Raw genomic sequence first — 22,291 nt, 5'->3', positions numbered from 1 at the left:
TATGCATCCCAGGTGCATATCTTCAATTCCTGACAGATGATGGGTATGCAAAAGTGCAAGGTAGCACAGATATCTCCCATGCTCACATGCCTCTGGGTTACAGTGGTGAACAGCTAGGGAGTCAAAGAAAATGGTAAACAAACAAAAACTTAAAACTTTCCTTCCCCTAAGGAAACAGGGCAAGAGAGTACAATAGTCTGAAACCTTTATTTTTGAAAGAAAACTGTGGTAATTTAATGGACTCCAATTTTGCAACAGATTGGGTGCCTCATGAAAGGCAGAGAAGCTGGAAGTGTTAGGAATCAATGTTAAGTCCAGTACTGACAATGTCTTCATGCTTTTCTGAATTTTGTTGCTGTATCCTAGTCTACGTAGACAAAACAATTTATTTGCTTACGAGCTAAGACCATGAAAGCTTCTCAGGGAACCAGAATTATAATAAAGAGTATATTGGCCATGAATTACAGAAGCCAAATCCCCTTCATCCAAAACAGGAGACCAACCAAACGCACACATGCATAAAGTAGATTTTTCAGAAGGCAAGTTGCTTCTTAGACAGTTAGTTTTCCTATTGCTGCTTGCAACTACATTTTCCCCTTCGTAAACAGAAATAACTTAGCTGTTTTGAGGTGGAAGTCTCAAAAAACTGGAAACTGAAAGTAAAGAAAAATCAAAACTGAAACTATTTTGTTCCCCCATTAGAAGTGCAGGTCGTTATGGATGCATTCTTAACTTCATATGGAGAGTTTTGAAAACAACACAACACCATGACTGAACACGTTTTCAACTGATAATTATGAACACAAATAAGCACTAAGAGCTACTGCTCTGTGTTTTGTTTTGTGACTGTCTTCAGCAAGTCAAGCATAATATAGGTCTTAACATTAGTTTTGAACTCATTTTATAGGAATCACACAACTCGACTCTGGTCATACAGTGAACCAGTGGAGATGCTGAGAATAAAATGAGTTTTGGCATCTAAGGCCTGTCTCTAGTTTTCAGTGGCACAACTTTGCAAGACCATTATTTTTCATTTGATCTGAGGTAACTACAGCTATAAGAAAGCTAAGGCATAATGAAAGCCATTGCTATTACTTACAGTTAAAGAAACTGTACACACAAAATAAAAAAGGTGATGTAGATCTGGTTGATAAATCTACTTGACAATACTGAAAATATGATGAAAATGCTGAGAACATAGGTGAATAGAAAAAGCTGTTAGCTTCCCTATTCCCGAAGAACAAATAACTAACCTAACTATGCAAATTTTTCAAAAGCGTGGAATTTTCTAGAGGCAACAAATAACTTACTTAGCCACCGTACTGACCATGAGGAACTAAACTTAAAGGCTGTTAAGCACTTAAGCAGCAACAAAAAACTTGTCAGTAACACAGAAAAGAAGTGAAAGAACCCTACAAAGGGCTAACAACAAATGTCAAAAGCACCAAAACATCATCACTCTGCCTGTACCTACCAATTTCTCTCTTCTAATAATCCTCTAAATCCTGTAGTGGTATTCCAAAAGAAACTCCACTTTTTTTTTTTTCTTCTTCTATGCTCTATTTGAAAAGCTATCCCACTATATTGTATTTGTTTACTCAGATTATACCTGACAGTTCATGAAGGCATCAACATTCCAACCTGAAATTCATCTTCTCCAAAAGATCTCTTCAAAATACAGTTCTCCTGCTTAGTTTCTCAACACTGACATTCCTGATACCTGTTGCTGTTTAAAGCTTCTACACATTGAAATTACTTGCTGGCTTTCTGTAGGAAGTTCCCCTACTCTGTAACTAAATAGCTCTTATGCTACTGCATAGAGGTCAGTATGTTACTGACAAAGATTATGAAGAAAAATAATAATACTTGGCAATCAGATGAAAGGGCATAAAATTTAAGATCTAATGTGCAATGGCTAAATATCTGAAGTAAATATAAAGGATTGATAAAGAGTTAATTTAACTGAACATGCTTTCCTTCATGGATAGCACTGCACAACAAATTTACCAAGTTGACTTTGTTGGGTCTAAACTGTAACAGTATAGATTAAAATATGCTCAAGGCAAAGAATTAGTGAACACTTCTAGTATCTCCTTATTTACTGCTGACTCATTTTGCTCCATGTAAGGAAAGTTCCAAAAATTCTCCATGCAACACAACTCAAAAATATATATTTTTTTGTAAAAATGCAAACTAAATTCAATTATTAAAAAAAAAACACATAAGATTGTAATAAACGCTCTTCTCAAATTTGCTGAATTTCCACAAAATAAGGAACTCTAACCTTTCAGTCAGCGTTCATAATTCAGAGTCTACATCTTTACATTGCTGAAGATTGCTTCTTTTTGAGAAGTGGGAGAACGTAGGTTGTTTTCTGTTTTGCTTTTGAAAACTGTTAACAGTTGTTTAATAACTAGCACAGAAACTCCAAGTGCCTATCTTTAATTGGACATTAAGGATAGCAATAATGCAAATTATAAACAATTTTCCCTTGCATTTTAATTTAAAGGTTGATGCAAAAAAAGTCCTGACAGTATAATGCACGAACATACTTACCTTTTTTTAAAAAATAGTCTCATCCAAAGAAACAGATCATATAATTAAAAAAAAAAAAAGTATCAATCTAAAGTTTCACACGAATAACTTATATCCTCTGATTTTTGTTTCTGGTCTGAGAAAAATACTTCTCATAAATTATCGTAACATTTAATCATCATCTTTAATACAACAGTTACTACGTAAAACATCACACAGAGACAGCACCGATAAACTTGCTCCAACTCAGAGGAAGCCACATTGGTGTGAACCTAAGATCCACTGGGGGGAAGGAATTGGGTGATAAAAAGGAACAGTTGTATTAGTTTTATCAGGCTGACTGTGCAGATGCTTTCCTTAGCCAAAAAGAGCTTTGAGAAAACATGCATATACTGTATTAAGACAATAAATGCCAAATCATCATTATCTTTATCCTGTGGTCTACATCTACGCAGCCACACTCTTAAAATATCTACAGAACTATCTCTAACGGTCTTCTTCAGGTTTTCAAAAAGCCCCTCCCATACATGTGTACTTTATGCCTTATTAAGATTTCATTTGAAGAAACAGCCTCCTGACCTAGGCAAACTAATAGAGGCAAAGCATAAAAAAAAAAGATAGAAAGAAACAAGTTCCAAATAAATTCTAAGCCAGAAACAACTGGTATCAACTTCTTACTTTTTATCATGGAATGATTGTTTTTTTGTGCGTTTCTGTTGGTTTTTTAAATCTCCTCTCCTTCTCTTTGAAAATCTAAATAACCTGATGGACACCTCTTGTCAACTGGAGTAATAGCCAAGTTTATCACTGTGTTTGGAAACACTCTCATTCAAAACTTGAGGACAATACAAAACAGTTTTATAAAACATTGCATGTGGAAGTTCCTAGATGATAAACATAATTTTGAAAGGGATGTTATTATAGCTGTTCTAAACTAGATGGCATCCTGCGCATTTCAGATTGTTTAGAACCTTATGGGATATTGATATGCAACTAGAAGAAAAATTTACAGACCAGATGTAAAGAACTTAAAGACACTGCAAAACTATCATCTATGAAAATATTGCAGGAAAACTTATCAGGGAAAAAATATTAGTCGTTTACAGACTGACGGTTGTACAGGAATAAATTTAATGTGACTGAAGCTATCTTTCAAGGACTGATTTAACTGACGCATTAAAAAATATTTTTAGTTTACAATTGCAACTTTGAATAACTAAAAGAAACAGAAAATAACTGTGATCAAGACAGTGCATGGTTTTTGAAAGGTAGTACGATATAATTTTTCTCTATATATATTCCTTAAATTACCTGGAGAAAATGATCAACTACTTAATGTACATACATAAAGATAATATTCAGTTGATACATTGCCTTTTTATGCATCTCAGTTGCCCTTTGTTCATTTACTGTTCTCTAAGATTTATAAATAACACTATGAAGTGCTACACTTTTTCTTCTTTACTTGAACAGGTCATGATTCCTTGAAGTTTCCCATGCCAAAAATGAATCGGGAATAAAACCCAAGGTGAAGAATTTTAAGAATCTCTCAACAAGCCTGATAATGAAAGCATAAGTTCTTTTACTTGTTTTTTGTTTTGGTTTGGTTGTTTTTCTTTTATGACTGCAGGTGCCAAAGGCTTGCTGAATTAAAATGGATGAGCAGCAAATGCAAGTAAACCTCTGACAGAAATTCAAATAGGAAGCATCTTATTTTATGCTAATCACAGAAAGGTCCTATTGGGGAAAAAGGACTCTCTGAGTGCAAACAAGTCTGCCTTGCTATTTGGTTCAGTCTTTCTACTTGTGAATGATCTATTACACACAATTTTCACCAGCAGAGAAAAACAGTTCAAGGAAGATACATGTTTCCTGGCTTCAGATTCAAAGGTAATCCATCTTCAAGAAAAATCTAACAAGACTGATATGCCTCATTTTTCCCATTTATCTTGTTCAGTATGACATAGATGCATATGTTTGTTGAACAGACAGGAATCTGGAGCATTTAAGGACAGTTATTTCATTGAGAAAGACTGGAAGGGGAAAGTGTTTTTTTTTTTTTTTTTTTTTTTTAATTTTTATCAGCATTTTCTCTCTGTCTTACCCAGAATTCTGAATCAGGACAACCTATTTTAGCAGTGTACACAACACTACACTAACAAAAGTATTGTGAGAACATCACTACTCCAGTTACATTTTTCTTCCTTGACCAAGTCTGCTTCCTAGGAGAAGAGCCACAGAAAAGCTGTTGCATTAGAAACTCACTGGTTTTGGCAGGTGACAGAGAAAGGTGGGGGTGATTACTTTTCTCACTTTACCTAAATTCATTTTAAACAATAAACATTTAATTTGGACAACTGTATAACACTTCTGTGTCCTACAACAAGAGATGTTCTATTTTCTTCATCATCTCACACTTTAGAAGGTATAAAAAAAGAGGTTGCTACAGCTTATGTTGAAATGTGGGTTTTGCTTCCAGGTACTTTCTTCTGTGGTCTAAAATAAATCTACTGGTGGGCCATATCATTTTATCGTCCTTCTGAAAGTATTTTTTTTCCATTTTTAATTACTTGCTACACCACTTAATTAGCTTAGACATTATAAACAAAGTATTTTTGGTAATGACTATATTCCTTTCACTGCTGACAGACCATTTTTTTCTAAGGAGGAGGAAACATGCTGCACTTATGTCAAAAAGACATTCAGTAATAAAGAACAGAAGATTCCCAAATACAGGAATTATACTATATGCCAAGGATTTACTCTCTCACATTCAGAGAAGACAGTTTCTTTTATGGGGACACCATGAATATAAAACTCAATCAGAAACACATTTATATGACCTCTAATAAAGTAGGATGGTTTCTCTTTCCGGCCCTGAGACAAGTATTTCCTGTTGCTGCTTACTTTGTCTTTCCATACTAATGAGAACTTTTTGTACTATAAAATGTCAATTTACCTTCCCCCCCACACCCCTTGAATAACAGGGTGTAATTTAAAAATATAAATTGGATATGGATATTTAAAAATATAAATTCTTCTGTTCTGGAAAAAGGTAGGATACTAATACTTTGTATGGTTATTTGTCCTGGCAGACAGGTAATGTGGCTAACTGTTTTGCTGCTCATAATGCTTAGTATTACAGAGAGACCTTTCATGTTTGTTTTTGTTCTTCTTAAAAAAAATATCAAAATTCACTCCTTCAGAATGGGAACTACATGGTGATTTTTATTATTATTATTTTTTATTACTATTAAGTTTTCAGGAGTTAACCTTTCTTCATTCAAAGAGCATTGCCTCCCTTTTCTTCTGAGACCCTACCAATTAAATCAGAAAAATATCTGGTATAATGGCAGGGTTTGCACGCTCAACAGATCAGTCCTTTGAAAGGACAGCGTAGTCCTAGATCTTTTGGATCTTTTGTGGACCACATTTGCTTGTAATGCACCTTGCTAGTATTAGGCTATGGAAGGGATAACTTTAGTCACCAGAAAGAAGAGATCAGCACCTCCCTCTCTGACACCTCATGAGAAAGTTATAGACCACAATGAGGTCACCCCCCAGTCTCCTGGTCTCTATGCTGTATCCGTAGTTGCTCCTCATACATCTTGCCCTCATGTCCCTTCATCATCTTTGTTGCTCTCTTTTAGACACATTTTAGTATTTTTATATCATTCTTATATTGTGGAGCCCCAGACTACACATAATACTTAAGGTAAGGCTGCACCAATGCTGACAATAGTGGGACAATAATTTTTTTTTGACCACCTAGCTATGCTGTGCTAAATGGATCCCAGGATACAGTTTATCCTTTTTGCTGACAGGGTACGTTGTCGACTCACAGTGAACTTACCACCAAACAAAACCCCCAGCTCCAGCCACTTGTCCCCCAGCCTATAAGTACATCACAGAATCACTGACATTGGAAATGACCTCTAGAGGTCATCTGGTCCAACCCTCTGGCTCAGTCACATCTATCTAGACAAGGTTGCCCAGGACCATATCCAGATAGCTTTTGAAGATCTCCAAGGAGGGAGACCCCACAACCTCTCTGGACAACCTGTGGCAGTTCTCCATCACCAACACATAATAAAGAAGTGCTTCCCGACATTCTGACAGAACCTCTTGTGTTCCAGTTGTGCCCATTGTTTCTTGTCCTGGCACTGGGCACCACTGAAAAGAGCGTGGCTCCATCCTCTTTGCACCCTTCAGTTATTTATCCCTTTATCCCTTATTATTCCCTATATATCCTTTCAGTTATTTACACACATTGATAAGATCCCCCTCGATGCTCCTCTTCTCCAGCTGTAAGTCCCAACTCTCTCAGCCTCTCCTCATAGGATTACATTCAGGATTACACTGTTCCAGGTATGGAATCCGGCATTTGTACTTAGTACTGATTCTAAATGTGCATACATAAAAGCAAAACTGTCTTAGAAAACAACAACAAAACCTAAATTTTTTTTTAGTAATTTATATCAAGTTGTTGTAATAAGCTGGGCCAACTTTACTACCTGTGATGCAGGACCTATCTTTTAAAAGACTATTAGAGAGAGTATGTAAAGTCAAAAAGTCATTTAAAGTTTCAGCTGATGAAAAAATAGTTGAAAATGCTTTTTACCCTAGCTAGTAAACATAAAGAAGAAAGCAAATAAAAATTATGTCATAATTACATTAAACTGTATTCACCAGATATTCTTCTAGTACCGGTTTTCTTTAAATAAGAGTGACTAATTACAGACTAAATGCTTGAATTTCACTTTGATTTTTTAGATCAGCAAAACAAGTAGTTTGCAGTAGTTGGGGATTTGCATTTGTGCAGGAGGTAAACCAGACAGTACTCATTTTGGACTCAAACATGTTTCCCTGGCCAATATACAAAGCTATTTAAAATCAGCTGCACAAGAAGACAGAACTTTGTTCATGTCACCTAGCCAGCAATTAAATTGAATGAGAAGCAGAATCCAGAGATTTAGCCTCAGATTAAGGGTTTGTAGGATGACAGACAAAGAACATGAGAACTAGATAAACTGTCTTGATCAGGAAAGAACTGTCTTGGTATCTCTGCCTAAGTTGATAGTACTGGAATGAAGACAAGGATACAGTAAGTATCCCAGATGGGAAAAAAAATATGTTGAACAGGAAACTGGTCAGTATAACAGCTCCTTGATCAGCAGGCCAAATGCACTTTTTCACAGTGTCTCAAAGAAATGTCCTCTGAGTCTTGAAGACCATCCTAAGCAATGTGGACCTTAGAAGAACTCTTATAACCCTCTAAGAAATAATCTGCCTAGAGATCCAGCAAAATATTTTGCAGTCCTGATAAAAGTGGTGCAGTGATAGAATCTATCAGAGCATAATATACTTCTAGAATATAAATGCTTCCTAAGAGCAGAAGAGGCGAACTCCTCCCTCCTGTTTTTAGGGAATCTGGTTGTCATGTCAACAGCTACAGAGCAGCAGGCTGCAGCGACAGCTAGTGATGATGTTTCTTACAGCTTTCCTGAGAGTCTGTTACTGAATTACAGGTTGTTCAGGGCAGCAGCACAGTCTCACCAGACACTGTGTATGCTCATATTTATGGCTTATGTAATCATTTTGTCTCCTGCTTCCCAAATCAGGTACTTGACTTCCTGGCAAGGACAGAGCTGACACTTTTGACAGTATGCATGTGTGCATACTGGCCTTGAGGTGTTACCTTTCCTTTACAGATCTGCTATGAAGCTTACACTTATGTAGGTGGGACCCTAACTAGACTCTTCAGTGTTTGGTGTATCAGTAGAAGGATCAGGGTCTAGCTGAGAAGCAGCAGGTAGCTGATGTCCTCAGTATAGCTTGGCTGCTGATTGAGCTAAAACCGCTTAGAAAAGAAGAGATGAAGTCAACCTGTCAATAAAGACAAAAACAGAGAGACAGCTCAAGTGCTGGATATTGATATTAGCAAACTGACTTAGTCAGAAATGCGAAGTTTTGTTCTGCAAAGGCCCATGAGAGGAGAGCTATAAAGCCATTAGCAGCAGCTACAGCATGAGAAAAAATAAGGGACATCCCTTGCTGCTAATAAACAAGTCTTGTTTTTCTGTAACACTGCAGTAAGGGCAGAATTATCCAGTACCTGCAGAGTGGCATGATACATGGGTAAAAGGGTGTGTTATGAAATAAAGTACCATTCTTTAATTTGAATTTATTGGCTCTTCTTTTACTTTTTCTTCTTCAAGTTTTACTGATATAAGTAGTTCACTGCATTTCTCGGGGAATGACTAATTCAAATTGTCCATACAATATGCATAATTCTCTTTTTACTTAAAAATTATAGGGGCAAAGGCACAATGTACAAATTAACAGATTTACAAATTAGCTTATTAACAATCTATGGTAGTTTTATTTACTTAAAGACTTGCTTGAAAATGTTTTACAAGATTATTATTATATATTTTTCCACAGCTCTCCGGGGCTGTTACTTCAGAAAAAGTAAAAAAAAAAAAAATTCATTTCTTTAAGAAGTGTTGGTGGTGGGAAGACAATGTTTGTTAACAAAGAACTGTTTTACACACACACACAAGAAAACCAGATGCAAAAACTCAGGAAAATTGATTTAGATTTTCAGTATCCACACAAAGGGGGATTTTTAATTCTGAACCTTCATAAGATTGTTAACACTAAAAATCTGATTCATTTGAATAAAGAGTTTGAAAAAAAATAGTAGTTCCTACAACTGCATTTGTTTCAATACTCTCTCACGTGTAGAGACGTTACCTGAAAAGGACTTAAGTTAAAACACGTATACAACAGTCACAGTAGTGTCCACAATGCAAAATGTATCTGACTTAGCTTTTACTTAGCTAATTTGAAAACACGTTTAACAACTCAGTGGAGAAGGAAGGATTTTTTTTAAAGAGAATAACAAGCCATGCTGAAAAATGGATAGTCTGCATACCACCTTGACTTTAGCATGACCTCAGTCATTAGAACAAGTACTAATCAGTTTAAAATCCAGTAAGAAAATTTTTAAAAATATTAAGGAAAACTAACAGTTAAATATATTTCTCCGTAGAGTTTTAACTTCACTGTTAGAGAAGGCTTTGGAGAACAGACCAGATGAACATCTATTATAAATGACATAGGATAGTCTGAATCTGCCCTGAGTACAAGGACGGATTAGACGACTTGTTGAGCGCTGATATTTTTCAACAGTAAAGAAATGAAGGTGAACTTTAGAAGCAAACCAAGGGGTAAAGCACAGAAGTCCAAGCTAAATTCTATGTGCCACAGCCAGAGTATTCTGTCATTGAAAATAACCAGTTAAAATGACATTGAGTGTATATATATATATATTTATATACATACACACACACACACACACACACATATATATATACACACACTATACTGTAAGCACTTCTACTGTAGGAAAGGGTAAGTATTGAAGAATCCAGAGGGGAGTTCATGTTTCTAGGTCTTGCTTCACCAATGACTACTTGAAAATTCCTCTAGTTTCATCAAGTTGCTGCTGATGTGTAATTCAAAACTTTGTTCACGTAAACTTTACACCCAGCAGCTGAATCTGGATCAGCTCTTAGTACAGCGTCTCACAGTGCACTCTCACAACCACTTTTGTAACTAAAGTATGCTAGATTTCTACCCATCTTTATACACGAAAGCTATATTCATGTTGGTATCAAGTCTAATTATTTTACAACAAAATACACTATGCCAAACCACATAGATTAGTTTTGCACATACAGTAACTTTACTAATACGTTTTAGAAATCATAGCATTACCAAATTTGCTGGTTTTGAAAATATTTCCTTCACTTCCTTACCACTCTGGAAAGGCATGTGTATTAGAATTCAATAGACATGTATTTTGCAGAAAAATGCAAGAATTCTCAAGTGTAAAAAAAAATCATGGAATTTTTACTTTTAGGTCTTAAATTCAAGTAACATATCATTTCTCAAGATTTTTGACCTCAGTGGAGTCAAAAAATGCTCAGGACTTGGAAATGAAAGACCAAGATAGGAAAAAAGACTTCTGTGAGAGCTTCCAAATTCTTAACAAGATTAAGATTCAGCTATTAAAAAAAGTTAAAAAATATAGCTTCTACAGCACAGGAAACTTCAATATACACTGATTACCACTCTTCTCCACTGCAAAAGAATGTATATTAAAGACAACATTTATTAAAGTACCTAAAGACAGATCCATGGCGATAGAATAGTTGCCATAGAAAGTTATCACAGTTCTGATTCAATATTTAGTAACACTGACTTAAGTTTCATCAAAACAGCTTAGAAGTTACTAACGCCTTGAACATAGTTGCAAATGCTGAATAATAGTCATATGTAGGCCTTAACTATTATATTGTGCTGTCGCTTGTGCAACTGTGCAATCTTCAATAAAAACATAAGAAAATGAATAAACTTCAACTGCGAAAGACAAAAATAAATAAATAAATAAATACAACAAAACAAAGGAGTTACCCTACCCGCAGCCACTGTTTCTCTGTGAGAGCATCGCTGTAGTCCACATCCCTGCGTTGACGGGATCCTCTTCCAAATATTTTTTCTTCCTCTTCTTCACATGTGAGCCTTTCAACTTCAGCATCATCCTTAATAATCCAGGATGGCAATTCATCCTCCTCCATCAAGCGAGGCTTGCGCTTGGGGTTTCTGGCATCCTCTCTACGTCGATCCATGTCCATACGCTGTAATGGCAATTGGGAAAGGATAAAAAAAGTTATAAGAGCAACTATTAAATGAACCAATGAAATTCCAAGCTATCTAAAAATAGCAAAAACTTTAAACCAAGTCCGTCACAGGTATTTCCCTTCCATCAGCCCAAATACTTCTAAAATGCAACTATACAAAGAAGTAGCTACACTTGACAGTTGATTTTCAGTCAAGTTCACTACTTCATAGCTAGCTTAATCTGGAGTAAGTGCACAGCAAAACAAAGTAGATCACAAGAACACGAAGAAGATGTTAGTTAAAAAACTCTCGTTTTTTACACAAGTTTTGTGGTTTCTTTGTATTCATAAACGTGATCTGTAAACACTAATAATTCTTTACAACATCCCTATAAGGTGTTTTTATTACTTAACTAAGAAGAATAACTGACAACATACTAGTTTAGTGAATCTGAATACCAGAGGAAGGAAATTTTTTTTTTCTAATAGCACCTTTTAAGAGTCGAGAAAGATTAAGAAACTCGGAGAAAAGTTTGCCTACTCAGTGCCAGAAAGCCAACTAACTTAAACACAGAATTTTTACTTCTGCTGTATTACGCAAAAAGTCAAATCACATACAAAAATATAATGTAAGATTAGGTAAAATGTTAAGAATATTATAAGTATAATGTTGTGCTAAGACTTTAAGCTGAAAATGAAATAATCACAAATTCATTTCAAGTGTGGTGAGCAATTACCTCATAAAATAGATATGGATACTCAGAATACATTCTAATGAACTACTGTGGACTCATCAGTGAGGTGGTTTATAGCCCTTCCAGGAAAGCATCCATCTCTCCCTACTGACTATATGCTGACCTAGACTCCTATGCTCCCGTGAATCTCATTTAGATTACCTGAACAGTCTAAATCAGATGATAAGTATATCCTTTTCAAATACACCTATTGAAGAGTCATACAGGATTCCTTAAAATAAAACCCCAAGGTACTCAATTTAAAACCACCGATTCATACAGCCAACTGCTGCTGTATTGCTGTTTTGGATTCCAGGAGTTAAATTCCATCAGCACAACTATAGTATTAGCACCCATTTTTCTGACAGGCCTATAATTTCACTTCATAGGAAGCTTTCACATCAAGAATCTTTAAACAAAAGATAACCTAAAGTTTTTGTTCCTATTTATGAATTTTGCCAGGAATAGTAACTCTTGCTGAAGCACACTATTAAGAAATGACAAGAGTTGTACAGGTTACATTGAAACACTGACTTCTGTCTCTGAATTTTGTCTACACTTTCTACTACATGATGAAAAACTAGAAATGCCATAATTTGCATTGAATGCAAAAGTAGGACAACTGTGAGATCTGGGGCTATCTAGAGTTTTTACCTATGCACGTGGAGCCACCAAAAGGCATGGGAAAAAAATCCACTTGTACACATCCTCTTTCTGTGTACATAGCTAAAAATACATGGTGAACTCTACAGGTATTTCTAAGGATCTATGTCAAAGAATACTTTTAACCTGAAAAGTGACAACATAAAAAAGGTTTCTCAGCTTCTTGAGAAATCAATCTGTTCTCTCACCTATTGTTTTGGAACTGGTTACTTCAGATAAACATCGTATTTAATTGATATAAGGAAAACACATGCTTTTGCACCTCTAAGCCTAGTTCAATAAACAAACCAAAACACTTTTTTCCTGGATACCGTAGTTTGCTGCATTCTGATTACATCTGCACAACCTCAACAGAGGGAATAAAGCTGCCTGGGTATCACTGAGATAAGGAAAACACAAACCTATCTTTATGTTCTATGTACAACCTAAAATATTGATAAAAAGAATACAAACAAAATTGGCTGCCAAACTTGTTTTTCAGACTTTCCTTTTATAATTGAACAGATTTTTCTAATAAATGGAAAACAGATTTTTTTAATTAACAATTAATATTTTTCTTAGCCATTAACATTTAACTTTGATGTTTCTATCTTCAGTATTTTCAAATCCCTGACTTTCAAAGCACATTAACTCTGCATCTTCAAATTTTTATTACCTACTACCAGTTCTTTACCCTCCCTTAAAACCTTTCATATAGATTTATATGATAAACATAAATTAAGCACATGCAGTGCTAAAACTGTCTTCAGTCTAGGTCCCTTCACTGTTTGCTTGAATGGCTGTAAATAACCTTTGAATGAAATCCAAAAGGACAGTCACGGAAATTTCTGGAAAACAGCCGTAAACTAGTCAGCTACTTCTCTTCAAGGATTAGGTCTTTCCTTCTGGATCTGAAGAGAATGCACTAAGAAACTGTTTCCAGCAGCAAATCTGTTTTCACAGAACTCAGGCTACTTATTTTTTGCCTGGATTTCCGGTACAACAGTGTTTACATTGATCACTATGCACCTTGTACATTCAGCTAGAGAGGACAGCTACAGTAGCAGCAAAAATCCTATGGTACATGTACAAACAAGCTGTGATGGAGAACAGAAAGGAGATCAGCCAATAATTTGGCTGAAATTAGTCTTTTTGAGTTTTGGATCAAATGGCCACATCTTGATTTTTGTCATGTAAAAAGACAAATGTCTTTAAACACTTCTTTTCCATGCAGCCTATCTTCAGGGATTTCAGTTCTTCTAAGATAACATTAAATTAACCTTAGTGTGAAAGGACTAGACTGACAACACAGCAATGATAAAATGCATGCACAACCATGTGGGAGAATATGCCCTTTATCAATTGTGCCCTTGAAGAACAGTTACTTATATAAGAATGGCCCCTGAACACTTGTGTCACAGCCATGTTTTACAGATGAGTACTTGAGCAGACACCAAGAAATTAAGAACTTGTGGTCCTATCAATGGTGTTTTGGTAGATACCACCTCCTGATACATTTTCATTCACACACTTGAGTGTCTGTGTTGTTCAATCTTGCAGAAAAAGAAGCTTATGTAGAATGAGAGGGGATGGTACTTTCTCCTCAGTACTTAAATATTTTAAGTATTTATCTGCTGCTGTGCCAGTGACTCTTAAAGTTACCAATCCACCAGCAACTATCACATTAAACAGATGCTAAAATGCGAAAGCCATGCCTACTCTGACATTTTAGCAATTATTCCTCTAATGTTCTAATAGCTCTAAGAAGAAGGGAAGTACTAATATAAAATGAGTTCCCCACATTTGAATCACTGTCACTAGCTCTACTTTGGTAATTTTTCAACAGTTCTATAGCAGAAGAGATGAAGCTGCAGAAGAGATGAAGCTAACAACCCTTGACAAAACCACAGCAAACCCCAGCTAACTCACAGAGACCAGCACTATCGGTCTACTAATTTACTATCTTGCTCAGTTCCTGTAGTTGTCTTTGCCAATATCATAGCACAAAAGAGAGAAGAATGTCTAAAAAATAAAAGCATGTTGTAGAACTAGTAAGCCAAACAGTGACTTTCAATTTTAAACTGTCTTATGTCATGCCAGAATCTTCCTCCAGATTGGCATTGTTCCACTACTGTCTGCAAGGATCTCTGAAGTCTGTCTTGTGAGGAACTCTGCATTTAAGTAGATTTTTCTTCTTTCCTCAGATAAACAATGCAAGTAAATAAAACTATTCCTCTAACAAGGTTTTCCAACACTGACATGAAAAAAGGTTAAAACCTTTGCTAAAAACACTAGAAAAGATATTCTACTTATGATCATATCCTTACCATGAAGAGATCGAATTCCTCCTCACGTCGAGCAATCATCTGATTCAGAGTCTCATCATCAGGAACTTCATCTTCCTCCTGGTCACACAGATTGATAAAGGCATTAGGAAAGAAGCTTTCACGTTCAACGTGAAGCAACAGTCTGCATCATGTCAGCATTGTACTGAGCCTCCCTCCTTCTGTCAGGAGGCATATGAAACACTCAGACCAAAACTAAAACTTTTAACACGTTCAGCAATTCAGAAGTAATGCAAAATAGACATCATAAGAGACAATTGGGACTTATTACCACTTTCATAAATTGAGAATGAGGAAATGAGCAAACATGTAACCAGGAAATTTTGGTTTGTGGTTTTCCTGGGTCAGAAGCACAGCTAGTGCTTCAGTTAAAATACATGCACTTCTGTTCTGCTGTTCTCCAGTACTGCCTCAGAAGTACCATTCTGTACAATGAGGTCTTTGCTGTCAAAGCAAGGAGACTGAAAATGGCCCTAGATTGAAAAAAATAACACAAAATAAACAAAAAAAACACCACCCTGTCACTCGACTGGGAAAAAAAAAAAGATTGCTGAATCCCTCTTTCTCTTGATCATCAGCTGCTTACAAAGTGAGATGCTAACCTCTGTCTTCAGACAAAAATAATTATTTCACAAAAGCAGAAACATTCCTTGGAAAAACAAATCAGAAGTCTAGAATTCAACTAAGAAGTTAAACAGCTATCACAACCATTTTAATACAACCAGGCTCCAGAATGTTAATTTTCCCTCTCTAAATTATTTTGAAAGCACATTTCAAACCTGACAACAGGTTAATATAAGCTACAGACTGGTTCCACCATAGGGCTTATTGACCCTATATTATAGTATGCTGCAGACACACCATTTTTAATGAAAATTCACGTTCGTTATTTAGTGAAATGGGAGTACAGAATGCTGCAAATAAAGCCTAAAATTGTATAGCATTCTTTCTTTCCCCAAAATAAACAAAAGAAAGCTTGTGTCTATACCCACACCTCCAATTTTCTCACCACTGATAAGACATCTTCACCTCAGAAAAGAGTACAATTTTTATTAACTCAATTCCTACCACTTTTGTAACTTAAGGTACATATAATTTAATCATGAAATAAGAAACTAGAAAAACAACAAGACCATTCTTCTCACTCCTAGTCAAATACTCCTTCACAGAAAAAAAGTCTACATATCTCTTCTGCATCTTTTATGATCAGCGAAGAAAGTTACCCCCATGAAAGTTTCACATGCTTCCTTTCACCTTAAATAGAGTAACTTGTGACCTTTTAAAAAAAAAAAAAAGACACACAAAAGGGATCCCATTGCAGAAACTGTAATAGCACCAACTGCATCATGTGTTATTAGTCTGAATAATCATGTTGCCAACCAGGTAGGTATCACAGAATCACAGAATGGTCTGGGTTGGAAGGAACCTTAAAGATCACTCAGTTCCAACCCCCCTGCCATGGGCAGGGACACATCCCACCAGACCAGGTTGCTCAAAGTCCCATCCAGCCTGGCCTTGCCCTAAGGGCATCCACAACTTCTCTGGGCAAACTGTTCCAGTGCCCTACCACCCTCAAGGTGAAGAATTTCTTCCTAATATACAACTGAAATCTACCCTCTCTTATTTTAAAGCCACTATTCCTCGTCTTGTCACTACGCTTCTTGACAAAGAGTCCCTCCCCGGCTTTCCTGTAGGTCTCCTTTGATATTGGAAGGCTGCTATAAGGTCTCTCTGGAGTTATGCTTATTTTGGTTATGGTTGGCTTTCTGGGCTACGAAATGGTGGATTGGTGGACGAAAAGCTCAACATGAGCCAGCATGTCCTTTCCTGCAGAGCTGCTCTCTGTCTTCTCATTCTCCAGCCTGTTTCATGTTCGGGATTGCCCCAACCCAGGTGCAGGACCTTGCATCAGCCTTTTTGACTGTACGTTCATCATACATGCCCACCTCTCAGGCCTGTCCAGGTCCCGCTGGTTGGCATCCTTTCCCTCCAGCAAGTTGACCACACCACAGAGCTTGGTGTGCAAAACTGCTAACGGTGCACTTGATCCCACTGTCCATGTCACCAATGATGTTTGACAGCGCCAGTCTCAATACTCCTGAGGAAAACCACGCATCACCGTTTTCCACCTAGATATCAAGCCCTTGACTGAAGCAATTTGAGTGCGACCATCCAGGTAATTCCTTATCCACCAAGTGGTTCATCCATCAAATCCATGTCTCTCCAACTTGGAGACAAGGATACCAAGCAGGACAGTGTGAAATATTTTGCACAAGACCAGGTAGTTAATATTAGTTAACTTATTCACTGATGCTGTAACCCCATTGTAGAAGGCCACCAAACTTGTCAGGCATGATTTGCTTTTAGTGAAGCCATATTGGCAGTCACTATTTTCCAGGAAGATCTGCTCTATGATCTTGCTGGGTCCAGAGGTGAGACTGAGTGGTCTGTAGTTCCCCAGGTTTTCTTTTTTTCCCTTTTTAAAAACGGGACTTACATTTCACCTTTTCCAGTCACTGAGATCTTTGCCAGACTGCCAAGACTTCTCAAATATTTCAATGGATAGTGGCTTAGCAAATATTTTGATGGATAACAGCTTAGCAAATTCATCTGTCAATTCCCTCAGGACCCTTTGATACATCTCATCAGGCCCCATGGACCTGTGCACCTCTAGGTTCCTTAAATGATCTCAAACCTGATCCTCTCCTATGCAGTGTGCAGTTCCATTCTCCCCAGCACTGCCTTTGTCTTCTGTGATACAGGAAGCATGGCTACAACACTTGCTGGTGAAGACCGAAGCAAGAAATTCATAGAGTACCTCAGCCTTCTCTGTATCCCAGGTAATCAGGTCTCCCGTTTCATTCAGGAGAGGGCCCACAATTTCCCGAGTCTTCCTTTGATCGCCAATACACCTACGGAAGCCCTTCTTGTTCCCCTTGACATCCCTGGCCAGATTCAATTCTCTGGGCTACAGCTTTCTTAACTTGATCCCTTGCTGATCACACAATTTATCTGAACTCCTCCTAGGCTACCTGTCCTTGTTTTCATCCTCTTCAGGTTTCCTTTTTATGTTTGGTCAGGAGCTCCTTGTTCATCCACAAAGGCCTCCTGGAATTTTTGCCTGACTTCCCCTTTGCTGCTATGCATTGCTCTTGAGCTTGGAGCAGGTCATCCTTAGCCAGCTTTCTTAGGCCCCTCTTCCCTCCAGGGCTTTATTTCATGGTACTCTACCAAGCAGATCCTTGAAGAAACCAAAGTCAGCTCTCCTGAAGTCTAGGGTTGTGAGCTTGCAGTGTGCCCCCCTCGGTGTCCTAAGCATCTTGAACTCTACCATTTCATGGTCATTTCAGCCAAAGCCGCCCTTGAGTTTCACAAACCCTGTAAGCCCCTGCTTATTGGTGAGAATGAAGTCCAGCTTAACTCCTCTCCTTTTTGTTTCCTCTATCACTTGGAGACGGAAGTTATCATGAATGCACTCCAAGAATGTCCTGGATTGCTTATGCTCTGCTGTGTTGTCCCTCCAGCGGATATTGCAGTGGTTCAAGGTCCCCATGAGGACCAGGGCTTGTGAACGTGAGACTGCTCCAGTCTTCAGAGCGCCGTTATCAGCTCAGCCTTCATGGTCAGGTGGCCTGTAGCAGAACCCCACACTATAATGTCACTCGTCCCTGCCCTCGGTTTAATCTTAACCCATAAACTCTCAGCCAGCTCCTCATCCATCCCCAGTCAGAGCTCCAGGCACTCCTGTTGGTCAATACCATACAGCGTGACACCACTTCCTCATCTCCCCTCCCTGTCGTTCCTGAAGAGCCTGTATGCTTCCATTACTAAATGAATTACATTACCAAATAGATTTTAAGAACACCATTGCCAACAAAAAATTCTCCATCATCAAGTACCTTCTAATAATCTGTCACACATTCATATTATTCAAATGTATCGTTCTAAATACACAGAAATGATCTCTCTTTTATATCTAGTTATGCTAAAAGTGGAAAGAAGAGTAAAAAGGAGAGCAAAGGAAAAAGAAGAGTTAGGAGAATTTGATGCTGCATTTAGAAGAACTAAAAAGAAAGTACAAGCAGAACATGGTGCTCTTCATACCTGAGTGAAAAGCTTTGGTATGTAAGTTTAAAGCTCGCTTAGCATGGAAATATTTAACTAGCCAGTCACTAAGCAATCTCTTTATTAGATGTGCTAGTCCATATTTGCAGGTCAAAGTTCTTTTGATATTAATAATTTTTAACTGATGAGATTTACTTTTTCTTGTCAATCTACCTCATTTGACACTCAGATTTTATCTCCAATGCTGTTGCAGTGAAGAAGCAATGACTGACCAATGCAGGGTGGTGCAAATTCAATCCCTCTTACTCCCTCAAATGTTTCAGTGTTTGGGCAGTTTTGCATAGTCTCTGTTTACAGAGAAATTTTACTTTAAAGCTTTGGCAAAGACCTATTCTGCTATTTTGAGGATATTGTTTTGTTTCTGTTTTTGTTTTCATTGTGCTTTTTTTTTTCTGTTATTAATAACATGTAAGACAGTGAGTTGTAGTAGCAGCTTAACCTTCAGGGTTTTTTTTTTTCATGTTTCAAACACAAAACATCTGGAAGAAAGCTTTTCCTTTTTTAAAGCTCACACATGTATTTTGTAAGTGTATATATACCTCAGAATATATACAGAATGTGTTTCTGTGTAGGACAGGAAACAGGAAGAAGAGGTGTAGGGGAATACAGGAAATTTCAAAGTTAAAAGCATCCTGTGCCTAAGAAAATGGCATAATCTATAGCAAATCACCAAAAATCCTTCAAAAGAGTGTAAGAAACAGCTTGAAGTCTTTGTCGTCTGAACTAGGGCAGCTCTATGCATGTGTGTGTATGTGCATTTACTGATTTTTTTAATTACTTGATGATGTGTAAAGTCTCTTCTACAGTTTAATTTTATTGTACTTTTCTGTACAGTCAGAACTGTACAGAAGTAGAAATCAGGACAGTTATGAAGTCAGATCAGGATTTTGAAAGGATGATGAAAAGAATTACAAACCAAAAAAGCCTTTCAATAGTCTAAGCCAGTTTATGAAGCCACAAAATTAGTATTAAGTGCCTGATACTGCATTACTCTTGTCTAATCTACAGTGTGTCCCATGCATGTGAAAATACTATCTTAATAACGGTAAGGCAATTAATTGTTTTAATCATCCCATTACTCATTACTTTCACCTGTGACAGTATCAGAACTGTTTGTTCCAATAAAACATTTTCACAGACAGCATCTTCATTATGGCTACAGTCCATATGGAATCATATGAGGTAAATGCTCTTCATATTACACCTTTTCAAAGGCTTGTATGAAAAGAAAAAGGCAAAAGCCTGAGCTGTAACATTTTCTAATGACAATGTAATTGTTTCAAAACTATTGCCAAATACTTCTAAGCAGCCTGGACAGAGAAATTCTATACATTTTCAGCAACAGAAAACATACCTAAAAGAAAAAAGAAATTAATGAAAAAATAGTATATAAAAACATGTTTAGAACCTGTGTTCTTAGACAGAATATATGGATGACAGACCAGCTCAAATTATTCTCCACAGTATTTTAAGCAATTGTATGTTAGAACAGTTAATCTCTAATTACCTAGCCAGTAATCCTTTTCAAACAAACTTGATATTTTTCAAATCTATCTTGCCATAAAATTTGTTTAACAGCCCAGTATGAAGGATACCAATGTTAAGCTAGAGTCAAAAGTATTTGGTTATATTACTGATCTATATGCCTGATTTTATGGATATGGGTAATGGATCTTTGAAACTGTTATTAAAAAAATAATTGCAATAATTGTCATATATATAAAGAAGAAAAAAGAGACCACTTCGAAGTTTGAAAGAAACAGTTTAGGCAAGTCATTAGAATCAGCTAATTAATATGATCAAGACCATGCAATTGTTTTCTAGATTTTTAGACAACTAAAAAGAGTACTCCATGTACAGTTTATTTCTTGTAAGTCAGTATATTTTAATAAAATTATCAGATGAACTGTTAGAAGACCAGTCCTCTAGGGTTTTATGTGAACCTATTTTTGTAAATGAGCGTACCTAGCTAATTTCAAATATTAAAGTATAAATCAGTAAAGCATACAAAACAGTAGTGTCAAAAATTGTTGTCTGTCATTCTGCATTTGGAATTCAGTTTGGTGGGCTCTAACATCCTTGTCTACTGCTAAATCTGATTTTCAGAAGAAACACGTTATCAACTAGAATTTTATTATTTAATTTATTGGACTGGAGCAACTCCAAAGCAATTTATGTACCACCTCGTAATATCTCTTCCTTCATGATACTGGAGATCTAGTCATCATGAGAAAATGCATTATGTGGGAAACACAACACAAACAAAAAAATGTGTTTCTAGGTAAGTTATGCCTTTTTTCAGAATTGATTCAATTTTGCAAATATATTCCCTTTCAGATGTTTCCTAAGCACCAGACAGGGAATACTAGATTTTTTAAAATTTCCCGTTACTAAGTATGACTACGCTTAACAAGCACAAGGAGAGATAAAAACTGTCCAAATACACTTTGAGCAATTAAATGTTACTGAAGTCATTTTAAAAATAAAAAAGTATATCATTTTAGGAGTCAAGCTATAACACCAATTTGTGCTTTAAAGACTGACACCAGGTTATAGCAAGCAAACATTATTTAAATCTGTGCATGTCTGCCCAAATATATTTGAAAAATGCACAAAAAGTAAATTGCTCTAAAGTCATCCATCAAATAAGGCATGCCCAGTAGGCCTGAACTGCAGTCCTGAACTTTTGAAACATTTTAAAATAAATATTTTCTATGGAATTTTGTACATGAAAATACAACAGAAAGATCTCAATTTTAAAAACAAATCTATAAGGTTGCCAAAAGATTTCTACCAGTTTCAAAGTTTATACATTCATGTAGATGGTGATGGCTATATGAGAATTTAGGTTTCGTCAGAAATAGTATACATACATCATACCATTTCTGCATTCACACATAAATAATCATTACTTATGAACCAGACAATCTGACTCATTTCTTATGAAAAATACTAAAACAGGTACAAAATAGCAAACACTTTCCTTAATGATGTACTAGGTTTTTCTGTGTGCACAACAACATAAAAAGGAGTTTATACAAAAGGTTTAATTATTGAAGAAGTAAACCCTTTGGTCTTTGAAAATTTACATCACATAATGAAAGACGACTGTGAAACAGACTATAGAATCTTGTTTTCTTTCTGTGTGTACCATATTCAGATGGTACGAGCCATACTGAGAGGCAAAATAAAGGCAAGAAATCTCTGCAGTCTTTAACCAACA

General features: G+C 36.4%; 1 protein-coding gene across 5 annotated transcripts in view; it reads right to left on the bottom strand.

Moving 5' to 3' along the window:
• The window catches only part of SMARCA2 (SWI/SNF related, matrix associated, actin dependent regulator of chromatin, subfamily a, member 2), a 124,659-nt gene that overhangs the window by 24,606 nt on the left and 77,762 nt on the right, over window positions 1-22,291 (bottom strand). For all 5 annotated transcript variants that reach the window (XM_035565860.1, XM_035565859.1, XM_050716493.1 and 2 more), the window contains exons 27-28: window positions 14,926-15,003; window positions 11,022-11,240 (exon numbers count right to left, since the gene is read on the bottom strand). In XM_035565860.1, coding sequence (XP_035421753.1) covers window positions 11,022-11,240; window positions 14,926-15,003 — 297 coding nt within the window. The remainder of the gene's footprint in view (window positions 1-11,021; window positions 11,241-14,925; window positions 15,004-22,291) is intronic.

This window comes from Cygnus atratus, chromosome Z, assembly GCF_013377495.2.
Source record: "Cygnus atratus isolate AKBS03 ecotype Queensland, Australia chromosome Z, CAtr_DNAZoo_HiC_assembly, whole genome shotgun sequence".
Taxonomy (NCBI): Eukaryota; Metazoa; Chordata; class Aves; order Anseriformes; family Anatidae; genus Cygnus; species Cygnus atratus.
This window is presented reverse-complemented; position numbering and strand designations above follow the sequence as displayed.